Source organism: Somniosus microcephalus, chromosome 2 (assembly GCF_052327205.1).
Source record: "Somniosus microcephalus isolate GS21.2 chromosome 2, FLI_Smic_1.0, whole genome shotgun sequence".
NCBI classification, from domain to species: Eukaryota; Metazoa; Chordata; class Chondrichthyes; order Squaliformes; family Somniosidae; genus Somniosus; species Somniosus microcephalus.
In genome coordinates, this window is record NC_140988.1 from 146,048,768 (window position 1) to 146,063,661 (window position 14,894).

The 14,894-nt window shown below is 46.2% G+C and overlaps 1 protein-coding gene across 1 annotated transcript in view; it reads left to right on the forward strand.

Annotated features, from left to right (window-relative positions):
• Positions 1–3,651: 3,651 nt before the first annotated feature.
• The window catches only part of cfap299 (cilia and flagella associated protein 299), a 1,221,566-nt gene continuing 1,210,323 nt past the window's right edge, over positions 3,652–14,894 (forward strand). The window contains exon 1 of the mRNA XM_086004005.1: positions 3,652–3,780. Coding sequence (XP_085860131.1) covers positions 3,670–3,780 — 111 coding nt within the window. The 5' untranslated portion in view covers positions 3,652–3,669. The remainder of the gene's footprint in view (positions 3,781–14,894) is intronic.

The following is a 14,894-nucleotide window of genomic DNA, read 5'->3' on the forward strand; positions in this document are numbered from 1 at the left end:
TATAGCACCTTTAACATAGTAAAACTGCACAGGAGTATTTTAAGACAAAAAATTTGACACTGATCCACATAAGGATAAATTAGGGCAGGTGACCAAAAGCTTGGTCAAAGAGGTAGGTTTTAAGGAGCGTCTTAAAGGAGGAAAGAGAGGTAGCTCGGCAGACAGGTTTAGGCAAGGAATTCCAGAGCATAGGGCCTAGGCAACAGAAGGCACGGCCACCAAAGGTTGAGCGATTATAATCAACGATGCTCAAGGGGGCAGAATTAGAGGAGTGCAGATATCGCGCGGGGGGGGGGGCATTGTGGGGCTGAAGGAGAGGAGAGAGATAGGAAGGGGTGAGGCCATGGAGGGATTTGAAAACAAGGATGAGAATTTTGAAATCGAGGCACTGCTTAACTGGGAGCTAATGTAGGTCAGCGAGCACAAGGGTGATGGGCGAATGGGACTTGGTGCGAGTTAGGACACGGGCAGTCGAGTTTTGGATGACCTCAAGTTTACGTAGGGTGGAATGTGGGAGGCCAGTCAGGAGTGCCTTGGAATAGTCAAGTCTAGAGGTAACAAAGGCATGGTTGAGGGTTTCAGCAACGGATGAGCTGAGGCAAGGGCGGAGACGGGCGATGTTACGGAGGTGGAAGTAGGCGGTCTTTGTTATGCTGCAGATATGTGGTTGGAAGCTCATTTCAGGGTCAAATATGACACCAAGGTTGCGAACAGTGTGTTTCAGCCTCAGACAGATGTTAGGGAGAGGGATGGAGTCAGTGCCTAGGGAATGGAGTTCGTGGCGGGGACCGAAAACAATGGCTTCGGTTTTACCAATATTTAATTGGAGAAAAATTTTGCTCATCCAGAACTGTATGTCGGACAAGCAGTCTGACAATTTAGACACCATGGAGGGGTCGAAAGAAGTGGTGGTGAGGTAGAGCTGGGTGTTGTCAGCATACATGTGGAAACTGACGCTGTGTTTTCGGATGATGTCGCTAAGGGGCAACATGTAGATGAGAAATAGGAGGGCCAAGGATAGATCCCTGGTGGACACCAGAGATAACGATGTGGGAAGGGAAGCCGTTGCAGGTGATTGTCTGGTTATGATTAGATAGATAAGAATGGAACTAGGCGAGTGCAGTCCCACCCAGCTGGACGACGAGAATAGAGCATCAAAAGTGGAAGTTCACGTCAATCCGTGATTTCTAATTGATTTCCATCTGCGAAGACATCAACACAGCACCCTGTGGAGGAGCAGGGTATCTCTAACAGCAACTTCAGGATTTATGCATTTAATTACGACTTCAGAAGTTACACAGTAATATCAGCAAACACTGACAGTTTTGGTATCATTACAACCGCAAATCCCGGGCCATTATGTCTCTCAGCCTTCATTTTGTCAACTCAACTGAGCAGAACACTGTCGGCTGGAAGTTATGCTGTGGGATAGTATCAACTGAAGGGTTAATGTGTTTATATCAAATTTCTGTATGGGCTATTTTAATGGAGGTATTAACCCATTTCTCACATACAGGTTTGTGCCTCTGTTAAAATAGTGGACAATGAAATTCGATACATAAGAAATAGGAGCAGGAATAGGTCATTTGGCCCTTCAAGCCTGCTCCGCCATTCAATATGAACATGCCTGATCTTCTTCCTCATCTCCACTTTCCTGCACTATCCCCATATCCCTTGATTCCCTTAATATTCAAAAATCTATCAATCTCGGACTTGAATATACTCAATGACTGAGCCTTCACAGCCCTCTGGGGTAGAGAATTCCAAAGATTCACCACCCTCTGAGTGAAGAAATTTCTCCTCATCTCAGTCCTAAGTGGCCGATCCCTTATTCTGAGACTGTGACCCCTGATTCTAAACTCCCCAGCCAGGGGAAACATCCTCCCTGCATCTACCCTGTCAAGCCCTGTAAGACTTTTGTGTGTTTCAATAAGATCACCTCTCAGTCTTCTAAACGCCAGAGAATATAGGCCTAGTCTACTCAATCTCTCCTCATAGGACAATCCCCACCATCCCAGGAGCCAGTCTGGTGAACCTTCGTTGCACTCCCTCTATGACAAATATATCCTTCCTTAGGTAAGGAGACCAAAACTGTACACAATACTCCAGGTGTGGTCTCACCAAGGCCCTATATAATTGCAGTAAGACGTCTTTACTCTTGTACTCAAATCCTCTTGTAATAAAGGCCAACATACCATTTGCTTTCCTAATTGCTTGCTGTACCTGCATGTTAACTTTCAGTGATTCGTGAACAAGGACACCCAGGTCCCTCTGAACACCAACATTTCCCAATCTCTCACCATTTAAAAAATACTCTGCTTTTCTATTTTTCCTACCAAAGTGGATAACTTCACATTTCTCTACATTATATTCCATTTGCCATGTTCTTGCCCACTCACTTAGCCTGTCTATATCCCCTTGACACCTCCTTGCATCCTTTTCACAACTTACATTCCCACCCAGCTTTGTACCATCAGCAAACTTGGATATATTACATTTCATCCCCTCATCCAAATCATCAATTTAGATAAGAATGTGTTAAGCATTTTCAGGCTCATTTGTATAATTTTCCATTGATCTTGTTAAAACATCTGTCTCTGCCATTTACTTGCACTATAATTGTTATAAAAAGATATAAAACATCATGGCATTGCAGACTATTAATGTGGAGTTTCTCTGCAGGTCCGTTGCCAAGCTAGTTTTCCACTCCCATTCTCATCACTCTCGGAGAGTCAGAGATCTGCTTCTGTTCTAGTCTCTGCAGGTCTTTCTTATCCCAGATACCAGAGTTTGGAACAGATTTACAATTAAGTATTTTATTTACAATTAAACTGCCACTCCTCAACCCCACCCTCACTCACAAACTACCAGCCAACAGATCTTTAGGCTGTGCTGATTTCATAAACTGCTGTGCACCAGGTACAGTAATTTGTGTCGATAAACCGATAATCCTATCATAGCATCCTAGATGTTTACAGCACAGAAGGAGGTCATTCTGCTCATCAGGTCTTTTTTTTTGCTAAAACAATCCAATACTAATCCCACTGCCTCCTACTCGCTATATCACTATATCATCTAGAAGATGCACTGCACCAACTCGCCAAGGCTTCTTCGGCAGCACCTCCCAAATCCGCAACCTCTACTACCTAGAAGGACATGGGCAGCAGGCGCATGGGAACACCACCACCTCCAAGTTCCCCTCCAAGTCGCACACCATCCTGACTTGGAAATATATCACCGTTCCTTCTTCATCGCTGGCTCAAAATCCTGGAACTCCCTCCCTAACGGCACTGTGGGAGCACCTTCACCACACAGACTACAGCGGTTCAAGAAGGCGGCTCACCACCTCCTTCTCAAGGGCAATTAGGGATAGCCAATAAATGCTGGCCTTGCCAGCTACGCCCACATCGCAGGAACGAATAAAAAAAACTATATCTGCTTCTGTTGCAAAAGTGCATCCAATTCCCATTGAAAAGATGCAGAATAATACTTATGCTGCAATGTCTGCTTTGAGGTAGATGCAATTTATCTGGTGGAAAAGGCAGGTCGGCAGCACACTACTGCAATGCCCTGATCTCCAGGAGTGGCAACGCCTGTCCTCGTGAGCTCTGGTTCCGCGGACCGGAAGTGCTTGTTGCTAGGAGACGACGCCGGCCCAAGGTAAACAACATGGAGGAGGAGCAGGGGGGCGCGGCGGTCGACAACGTCGTCAACCAGTTCGAGACGTACGAGAGTTTCCTGGACTCGCAGATCACCTCCCTGGACCTGTATTACCTGGAGGTAAGAGCCAGGCTCTGGCGCGACCCTCTGCCGGCCTCGCCGCCCGCACAGCGGCAGGGCCAGGGGGGCCGGAGGAGGGATCCCAGCTCAGCAGTCAGCGACTGCCCGAGAGAAACATCGACCCCACAATTCTCAAATGTGCCTGCATTTGGCAGGCGATTGTACATTTTAACAACACAACATTTTCTGCATAAAATTATCAAACCATGTTTATTTAAAGCATTACAATAGTGTAATAATCAGCAATAATTTCACTTAAACCCGTAGCCCTAATGCTAACCCCTAACCATTAACCCCATAACCTTAATCCTAACCCTGGCACCCTAATCCCAGCTCATAACCCCGAATCGTAACCCCAACTCAACGATGCCACTCGACCGCGTTGCCATTAATTTAGTGACCGTTCATATGATTAAAAGCAATAATCAATTACAAACATTACGCTGCCAAGAAGTATATTTTGGAATGTATTAAAACAGACAGGACTTTATGTTTGGATTTTTCGTGAAAAGAATGTGAGCAGTGTATTCAACTATTCACTGACGCCGAATTTGCCCACACATACAAACACAATGGCAAACTTTCATTGATGAAACACAATGACAAATTAATATGCTTGAATAGTCATAAGGTTGACGGTCATTGCTTATCGTCAGCATCCACTTTTTGTTGAATGTAAAAGGACTGGTATAAATTCCCATCTCTCCTATTTGCACCTTTATGTTTATTTTAAAATTCTTCCCCCACATATCTCACAAAGATTTCTGAATATCACTTTATGGAATTGTCTTTTAATTTTTTTAATTAAAAGCAAAATCTGAGCACCATGCATGTGACTTACTGTTGTGTCCGTCAGTAGTAAGACACAGACTGCAGGAGAACAGTACAACAGGTGTTTACTCAACGTGGCTCACTCTGGAACTGAACTGTACAGATTACTACTCAGTGCTATATACAGGTGTGGTCACTGCCGGTACTACAGTATACATGAGCTGTAAAAAGTAGTTCCCCCCTTAATAAAGGTATATACATCACAATTCCTCCCCTTTTAGATTAACAGTACCATAACACTCATTTAACAATTAAATATCAAACTAATTACAATTAACACTTTTAACATACAACGTTAGCTGAAAATAGTCCATTTATATATTCAGTCTTTGGGGCGGCTTCCTGATCCTTTCTGGATAGCGCCTGTTCCGAGTGTCTCGCTCTTGGTGCGGAGGCGATTCTGGCACCCTGTCGTCGGTTGGGTCATCAGCTTCCGATGCTACTGTTCCTGGGGTAGATGCGACCTGTACGTCAGGTTGCTCACCAGGTACGTATGGGCGAGGCATGGGGTTGACTTGTTCCTGTGACTCTAGGATCTGGTCAGCATGGCGTCTCACGATGCTCTCCCCAACGTCCACTGTGTACATTAGTGGGCCCTGCCGTGTGCATATCGTTCCTGGCTGCCATTTTTCTGTTCGGTAGTCGCGGGCCAAGACTGGTTGCCCTACATTGAAGCTCTTGTTGGCTTCTCATGGATGTGCTGGAATTGCTTACTCTCAACATCTCTTCGTACGTTTGGTCTGAGCAAATCCAGGCGAGATCTTAACCTTCGGTTAAAGAACATCATGGCCGGGGCCTGGTTGGTGACTGCATGTGTCGCATTCCGGTAGGCGAACAGGAAATTGTCCACCTTATGCTGCAGCGGAATGTTGTCATTGTACATAGCCTTTATTGCCTTCTTAAAGGTTTGTACGAACCTCTCAGCCAATCCATTTGTGGCTGGATGATACGGGGCGGATGTGTAATGCCTTACCCCATTCTTCTTCATAAACCTCCGGAACTCTTCGGACACAAACTGTGGTCCGTTATCAGAGCAAATCTGTTCTGGCAAGCCGTTCCTGGCAAAAATGGTCTGTAGGACTGCAATAGTTTTCTCTGTGGCGGTGGAGGACATTTTGATGACCTCAGGCCATTTCGAGTGCGCATCCACGGCTATTAAAAACATTGAGTCCATGAATGGACCAGCAAAATCAATATGCACCCGTTGCCATGGAGATGAGGGCCACTCCCATGGGTGTAGAGGGGATGTGGTGGTGCATTTTGGACTTTCTGGCATCCTGAGCAGCTCTTGGTCAGGTCCTCGATTTGTTTATCGATTCCCGGCCACCACACATAAGCCCTGGCAAGGCTTTTCATTTTTACCCCTCCCAGATGACCCTCATGAAGCTCATTGAGCACTCTATCCCTTAACTTGGGTGGAATTACCACTCGGGATCCACACATCAAGGTCCCCCGGCACACTGACAGCTGTTCCCTCCTTGTCGAGAATGCTGGCAACAGTGAGTCGCCATGTGCTGGCCATCCCTTCACCGTCAAATCATATACCCGAGACAGTGTCGGGTTATTTCGGGTCTCCTTTTCTATACGAGCGTTAGTTACCGGTAGGTATTCAACGATAGTCGAATGAAAAATTTCGACACGATCCACTGCTGGTGTTTCCTCCGCAGTAGGCAGTGGCAGGCGTGATAGCCCATCAGCATTTCCATGCTGTTTCATGCCCTTATATTCAATCTCATAGTGGTGCGCCCCTAGAAAGAGTGACCATCTTTGTAGTCGTTGCGCAGTCATCACCGGAACGCCCTTCTTCGGATTAAAAATGGAGACAAGAGGCTGGTGGTCAGTCAGCAAGGTGAATTTCTGCCCGTGCAGATAGTGATTGAACTTTTTCACTCCCCACACTAGGCTGAGGGCCTCCCTGTCAATCTGGGCGTAGTTACGCTCGGCTGAGATTAGTGATCGTGACGCAAAGGCCATTGGCCTCTCTGAGCCGTCCGAGAATTTGTGCGACAGCACCGCTCCAATGCCGTAGGGTGACGCATCACACGCCAACCAAATTGGTAGTGCTGCGTTGAAATGGGCCAATACCTCTTTCGATGTGATTAGTGTTTTGCTCCCCTGGAAAGCTCATTTACATTCGTCACTCCACTTCCATGGCACTCCAGTTTGCAGTAGGGTGTTCAGTGGGTGTAGTATTGTAGACAAATTTGGTAAGAACTTATGGTAGTGGTTTACAAGCCCGAGGAACGACCTCAGTTGCGACACGTTTTCCGGTGCTGGAGCCTTGACTACTGCCTCAATCTTTTCTGGGGACTTATGTAACCCCTCTTTATCGATAACATGGCCACAATACGAGATCTGTTTTTTAAAAAACTCGCATTTGGGGTGGTTAGCTCGGAACCCATATTCCTTCAATCTAGTGAGCACCTGCTCCAGGTTGGCGAGGTGATCACTGTCATTTTCGCCCGTGACCAGGATGTCGTCCAAATAACACTGGGTCCCTGGGATCCCTTGCAGGACTTGTTCCATTGCCCTTTGCCAAATAGCCGGAGCTGATGCTACCCCGAATACCAGCCGGTTGTATTGGTAGAGACCTTTATGGGTGTTGATTGTGAGTTTTTTTTTTGATGCTTCTTCTACCTCCATTTGCAGATACGCCTGGGCAGATCAATCTTAGTGAAGCGTTTCCCTCCAGATAGCGAGGCTAAAATATCTTCAATCCGCGGAAGTGGATATTGCACGGTGTGAAGGACTGGGTTCACTGTTACCTTAAAGTCCCCACAGATGCGAACCTTCCTTGGTTCCCCAGGCGTGCTGCTCAACGACTTTTTCATCACAGGGACGATGGGTGTAGCCCACTCGCTCCAGTCTACCTTGGACAGTACACCTGAACGTTCCAGACTCTCCAGCTCTGCTTCGATGGCTGGGCTTGCGTTTTCTTCAATTTTAATCGTCGCTGTCATGCCTTTTAGTGTTCCGAGTCCTTGCTGGAACACTTCTTTCGCGTCAGTTAGGATCTTTGACAGTCGCCCAGGTGTGACGTCATCATTCTTTTTGTCAGCCACAGTCGGTGCCTGTATGGAATGCCAATCCAGTTGTATTTTCCGGATCCATTCACGTCCCAGTAATGGTGGTCCTGCATCTTGCAATAAATACAGCTCAACGACTTTTTCATCACAGGGATGATGGGTGTAGCCCACTCGCTCCAGTCTACCTTGGACAGTACTCCTGAACGTTCCAAACTCTCCAGCTCTGCTTCGACGGCTGGGCGGATCGCATAAGGTCTGGCCTTAAAAAATTTTGGGCTTGCGTTTTCTTAGATTTTAATTGTTGCTGTCATACCTTTTAGTGTTCCGAGTCCTTGCTGGAACCCTTCTTGCGCGTCGGTTAGGATCTTTGACAGTCGCCCAGGTGTGACGTCGTCATCCTTTTTGGCAGCCACAGTCAGTGCTTTTATGGAATGCCAATCCAGCTGTATTTTCCGGATCCATTCACGTCCCAGTAATGGTGGTCCTCCATCTTGCAATACATACAGGTCTAGTTTTGGTGTTTCCTTACCGTTATATATAACGGTCACCCTTATTTTTCCTTTGGGGTAGACTTTTTGCCCCGTGTACGTCTTCAAAATAATTTTTGTGTCTCTCAAGGGTATGTGTAAGAATAGCTGCTCGTAGTCCCGTCGGTTTATGACTGTTAGGGCTGATCCTGTGTCCAATTCCATTTTTACCTGGACTCCTGCTATCTTGAGAGTGACCCAAATGGTTCGGTGATCCTCCGTTTTGATCACATTATGTAGTTTCAGACAACTCAGCTCCCTGCTTTTGGAGTCGGTATCACTCTTTTGTTCGTCTGAACTATTCTCCGTCACCTTATGTACCTTCTTGTACTTTTCTTTTGGAGATTTCTTATTGCTGGTTTTCTTTCCCGACCTGCAGACTCGTGCTATGTGTCCTACTTTTCCACACTGTCTGTGTAGTGTATGTGCCTTTAAGAGCCCCATGTGTACTGTAATGCCGGTAATGGCCACTCGGGCTATATAAGCCTGTATATTGTGCTGTACCAGTTAGTTCCCCTCCAGACGTTGTTTCGTAAACACCTATGAAACCAACTCCTGTCTTCAGTGTCTCTATCAACACACAGACACAACAGTGGTGACAAATTGGAAACGGACTTACCTGCAATTCGGCAGCACCTCAAGGACATCGACTCCTCTGGCGTCCAAAGTTGAAGAAAAATCAAGAAAAAGAAAAAGCTGTGGTTTCACCAGCTAGCCAAGCTGGTGGCAGGTACTACAATAATCCTTCCTGGGCGTCGGGCTGGGGCTCCAGCGGCTGGTTCTACAGCTGGGCCAAGCAGCGAAAGCGGAGGCAAGCAGTAACAGACGGGGAGGGAGCACTCGGGAGACGGCCGGCGCTGCAAGCAGGTCGGCGTTCAGACCTAGAGAGAGAGTCCGGCGGGAATGAGTCTCCAACTGTAAATAAATAAATAAAAAGAACGGAAACCGCGGGAAACAGCGTTGTCATCGGCAGCAGCGGCGGGGAAGCGCGGGAAGCGCCATATCTTCTGCAGACAAGAAAGAAAAGCGCGGGAAGCGCCATTTTATTTCTAGGATGCCTAAGTCTGGCAATATTGATGCTTTTGATAACGAGATAGAGGATTGGACCACATATGTGGAAAGAGTGGAGGTATATTGCACCGCAAATGGAATAGAAGATGAAAAAAAAGCTTCAGTACTGTTAACTCTAATGGACGCAAAGACATACGGGCTGTTACGAAATTTAATCACTCCAGCCAAACCAAAGGACAAGAATTTTAAAGAAATTTTTGATACCCTACAGGAGCACTTAAACCCAACACCGCTGCTGATAGCGGAACGATTCAAATTCTTCAAGAGAAATCAACACAAGAATGAAAGTAACACTGATTACCTCACCGAATTAAGAAAGCTATCAAAACACTGCCAATTCGGGGCAGGACTAGCAGATTATCTTCGAGACAAATTCGTCTGTGGTCTCTTAAGTGAAGGAACACAGAAAAGGCTGCTTTCTGAAAAAGATTTAACACTGGACAAGGCTTTCAGTATGGCTGTATCATACGAAGCAGCCGCAAGAGGAGCTGCAGAGATACAACAAAAGACACAGGACTTCGGCACCCATGAAATGACACAGGGTTTTGAGAGATGTTATCGCTGCGGCAGATCCACCCACGACCAGAGGGACTGCTGGTTCAAGGACAAAGCATGCAGGCAATGCGGAAAGATTGGACACATTGCACGGGTATGCCGATCTGGACAAAAAAAATCCACAGACAGGAAAAAAAAAATCAATAAAGAAAAGTACAGAAAGGTACAAATGATGACGGACAGTAGCTCCGAAGACCAGAAGAGCGATAACGACTCTGAAAACAAGAGACTAAGCTGTCTCAAATTACATAATGTAATTGCCAAAGATGATTACCAGACCAGCTCTGACCGTCATAAATCGACGGGATTACGAGCGGCTATTTCCGCATATACCTTTAAAAGACACATCCATTATCTTGAAAACATATACGGGGCAAAAAGTATACCCCAAAGGAAAAATAAGGGTGCCTGTTGTATACAACGGCAAGGAAATACAAAAGTTGTATTTATACATTCTACAAGATGGTGGTCCACCGCTGTTGGGACGTGAATGGATCAGGAAAATACGTTTAGACTGGCACTCCATTCAGGCACTGACGGTGACCAGTAAGAAAAAAAACGATGATGACGTCATACCTGAACGATTAAAAGACATCTTGGCCAACGCCAAAGAAGTGTTTCAAGAGAAACTAGGAACCTTGAAAGGCATCACCGCCTCAATAAAAGTAGAAGATGCAGCAATTCCCAAGTTTTTTAAGGCAAGGCCGGTGCCATACGCAATTCGTCCAGCAGTCGAGGCAGAACTGGAGAATTTGGAAAAGGCAGGCGTATTATCCAAAATAGATTGGAGCGAGTGGGCAACACCCATCGTTCCAGTCATGAAGAAAGCATTGAATAATGATAAATCTGAAGAACAGAGAAAAATTTGCATCTGTGGAGACTTCAAAGTGACTGTAAACCCGGTCCTTCACATGGTACAGTATCCTCTTCCGAGGATAGAAGATATTTTCGCCTCACTATCTGGAGGGAAACGTTTCACCAAAATTGACTTGGCACAGGCATATCTACAGATGGAGGTTGAAGAGGCCTCTAAAAAATATCTCACGATAAATACACACAATGGTCTGTACCAGTACAATCGACTGGTTTTCGGAGTAGCATCCGCTCCAGCTATCTGGCAAAGAGCTATGGAGCAAGTCCTCCAAGGGATTCCGGGGACTCAATGCTACCTAGACGACATCCTTGTAACAGGAGAAAACGACAACGAGCACCTTGCCAATTTGGAGCAGGTGCTCACTAGGCTGAGAGAACGGGGCCTACGAGCAAATCGCCCCAGTGCGAATTTTTCCAAAATCAAATATCATATTGTGGCCACATAATTAATAAGGAAGGGTTGCATAAGTCACCTGAAAAAATTGAAGCGGTCATAAAAGCCCCAGCACCTGAAAATGTTTCACAATTAACGTCGTTCCGGGGATTAATAAATTACTATCATAAATTTTTACCGAACTTATCAACTCTTCTACACCCTCTTAATGAACTGCTACAAACAGGAGTAATTTGGAAATGGAGCGAAGACTGTAAACGTGCCTTTCATAAATGCAAAGACTTAATCACGTCCAAAGAAGTTTTGGCTCATTACAACCCATCACTGCCAATCAGACTGGCGTGCGATGCATCCCCTTACGGCGTAGGAGCAGTATTATCGCATAAATTCCCTGATGGCTCGGAACGGCTGATAGCTTTTGCGTCACGCTCATTAAACTCAGCTGAGCGTAACTATGCCCAAATCGACAGGGAAGCACTCAGCCTGGTATGGGGAGTGAAGAAATTCAACCATTACCTACACGGACAAAAATTTACCTTGTTGACCATCTCCATATTCAACCCTAAAAAGGGTGTTCCCATTATGAGAGCGCAAAGGCTACAGAGGTGGTCCCTTTTTCTAGGGGCACACCAATACAACATAGAATACAAAGGATCAAAACAGCATGGGAATGCTGACGGGTTATCGCGCCTACCGTTGCCAACGGTAGAAGAAGCACCTACCGTAGACCCAGTGGAGATTTTCCACTCTAACATAGTCGAATGTCTACCAGTAACAAATTCTGCCATTGAAAAGGAAACTAGAAATGACCCGACTCTCACGAGTCTACGATTTAACAGTGAAGGGATGGCCAGCACATGGCGAACCACTGTTGCCAGCATTCTCGCAAAGAAGAGAACAGCTGTCAGTGTGCCGAGGAACCTTGATGTGTGGATCCAGAGTGGTGATTCCACCCAAACTCCAGGATAAAGTTCTAAAGGAGCTTCACGAGGGGCATCTGGGTGGAGTGAAAATGAAGAACCTAGCCAGGGCGTTTGTATGGTGGCCAGGTATCGATGGAGACATCGAAGAAATGACCAAGAGCTGCCTAGGATGCCAGAAGGTCCAAAACGCTCCACCCCAAGCCCCTCTACATCCATGGGAGTGGCCCTCATCTCCCTGGCAAAGGGTACACATCGACTTTGCTGGTCCATTTATGGACTCAATGTTCTTAATCGCGGTTGATGCACACTCCAAGTGGCCGGACGTAATAAAGATGTCCTCCACCACCACGGAAAAAACCATCACAGTATTAAGGACCATATTTGCCAGGAATGGGCTGCCGGAACAGATCTGTTCTGATAATGGACCGCAATTTGTGTCCGAAGAATTCAGGAAGTTCTTAAAAAACAATGGGGTTAAGCACTACACGTCCGCCCCATACCATCCCACCACCAATGGATTGGCTGAAAGGTTTGTCCAGACCTTCAAGAAGGCCATAAATGCCATGGGTAATGAAGACATAAAACTTCAGCACAAGGTGGCTAACTTCTTGTTCGCATACAGGAATGCAACACATGTGGTTACAAACCAAACTCCCGCCATGATGTTCTTCAATAGAAGCCTAAGATGCCGGCTGGATTTGATCAAGCCCAACATCAGAAGGGACGTGGAGAACCGGCAATTTCAAGGCATGAATGAAAGGCCAACTAGAACCTTCCAGATAGGTCAACAAGTTTTGGCCCGGGACTACCGTACCGAGAAATGGCAGCCTGGAACTATCTGCACACGACTAGGACCGCTGATGTATACCGTGGACATCGGAGAAAGCATAATAAGGCGCCATGCTGACCAAATCATAGAGTCATCCGAAAAGGGACAACCTACACCACAACTCTATACGCCTAACGATGAAGTAGAGATACCCATATCTACCTCCGATCCGGTGATACTGGAACCCGATGAACCCGACACTGGCATTCAAGCCGAATCAGCCTTGCCAAAAGAACCTAATACACCACCAGAAACTACTACACCACCGAGGCGTTATCCGGACCGAGTCAGGAAGCCTCCAGAGAGGCTGACTTATAATTAATTAACTGCAGCAATGTGTAGATTATTTTTCTTGTAACATGTAATTAATAATTACTTAAAATATTATGTACTGGTTGGCTAAAAGGGGAGGAATTGTAGTGTATGTGCCTTTAAGAGCCCCATGTGTACTATAATGCCGGTAATGGCCACTCAGGCTATATAAGCCTGTATATTGTGTTGTATCAGTTAGTTCCCCTCCAGACTTTGTTTAGTAAACACCTATGAAACCAACTCCTGTCTTCAGTGTCTCTATCAACACACAGACACAACAGTCTGCACACTTTGGGCTGGGTTTTGCTACGGGGGCGGGTTGGAGGTGGGAAACCCACATTCGGGCTTGTTGTCCCGCCTCCATGGAGATGTGGCCAACCCACTGGATTTTCCTCTGATTGACCTTGTTGAGACTGCCCTGTGGGCTCAGCAGGCCAATTAAGGGCCACCTGGCAACAGGTGACGTCAGAGATTGACATTTCATCTGTCAAAAGCTTTTGGCAGATGAAATATCAGTGTTTAACAGCTGTTTGAAGCTGTCAAGCACTGAAAAACTGCTAATTCAGCCTCAGTCCTTTCTCAGGATAACTTTAAAATCATTTTGCTGCAGAAACCAAGAAGCTAATTTTTTTTTAAAAATCGGAGCTTCTGTTGTTCTTGCAGCCGACTCCCGACACCGGAATGCAGGACTCCTGTAAAGGTAAGTAAAAGTAAGTTAAACTTATTTAAACACTTTAAACACTTGCAAAACACTTACCTTTGCACTCCTGCACCCCTCACTCACCTGAACACTGGGCATCTCGACCCCTCCAAGACCTCAGACCCACGTCCCGCCTTGAAAACTTTTTGTGGTTTGGAGCTGTCGGGAAGCCCACAAACCAGCAATAAAAATCGCGAATAGGCAAAAGACTACCTGTTAACTACCTGTTAACAGGCAGTTTAATTGCCTTTAATCCCTTCCCGCCTCTGGGAGTCGGGTTCCAGCACTTGTCGGCAACCCGACTCCTATGAAATTGACATGGAGGCGGGTTGGAGGCGGGATGGGGTCGGGACCCCCGGATCTCCGATTTTTATCGCCCGCACGCCTCCAACCCGACTCCAGGGGCTTAGGAAAATCCAGCCCAATGTCTTTGAACCAGCAATCATTGTGGTCGTGTGTTGTTCTGCCGCAGCGATAGCTCTTCTCTGTTCTGTATGACATTTCGTTTGTGCCATACTCTTGCGGTCTCTGTTGTATCTCTGCAGCGCCCCGTGCTGCTGCTTCATATGATACCGCAATGCTGAAAGCCTTGTCCAGCGTAAGGTCCTTTTCAGATAAAAGCCGGTTCTGGGTTCCTTCACTTTGAAGCCCACACACAAACTTGTCCCTTAAGGTATCTGCCAGTCCCGTTCCAAACTGGCAGTGTTTCGATAGTTTGCGCAGTTCTGTTAAATATTCAGCATTGCTTTCATCCTTATGCTGGTTCCGTTTGTGAAACTTGAATCTTTCTGCTATCAGCAGCGGTGTGGGGTTTAAATATTCCTGTAGTATCGTCACTATGTCTCCAAAACTCTTTTCCACTGGCTTCGCTGGGGTTACTAGATTTCGTAATAAGCCATACGTCTTTGCACCCATTAAATTTAACAATACCAGCGCTTTCTTGTCATCTGACACCTCATTTGCCTTGCAGTATACCTCTATTCGTTCGACATACGTAGTCCAATCTTTGACTTCATTGTCAAATGCGGTGATACTGCCACTCTTTGGCATTTTGGGTGTGGTTTAAAATGGCT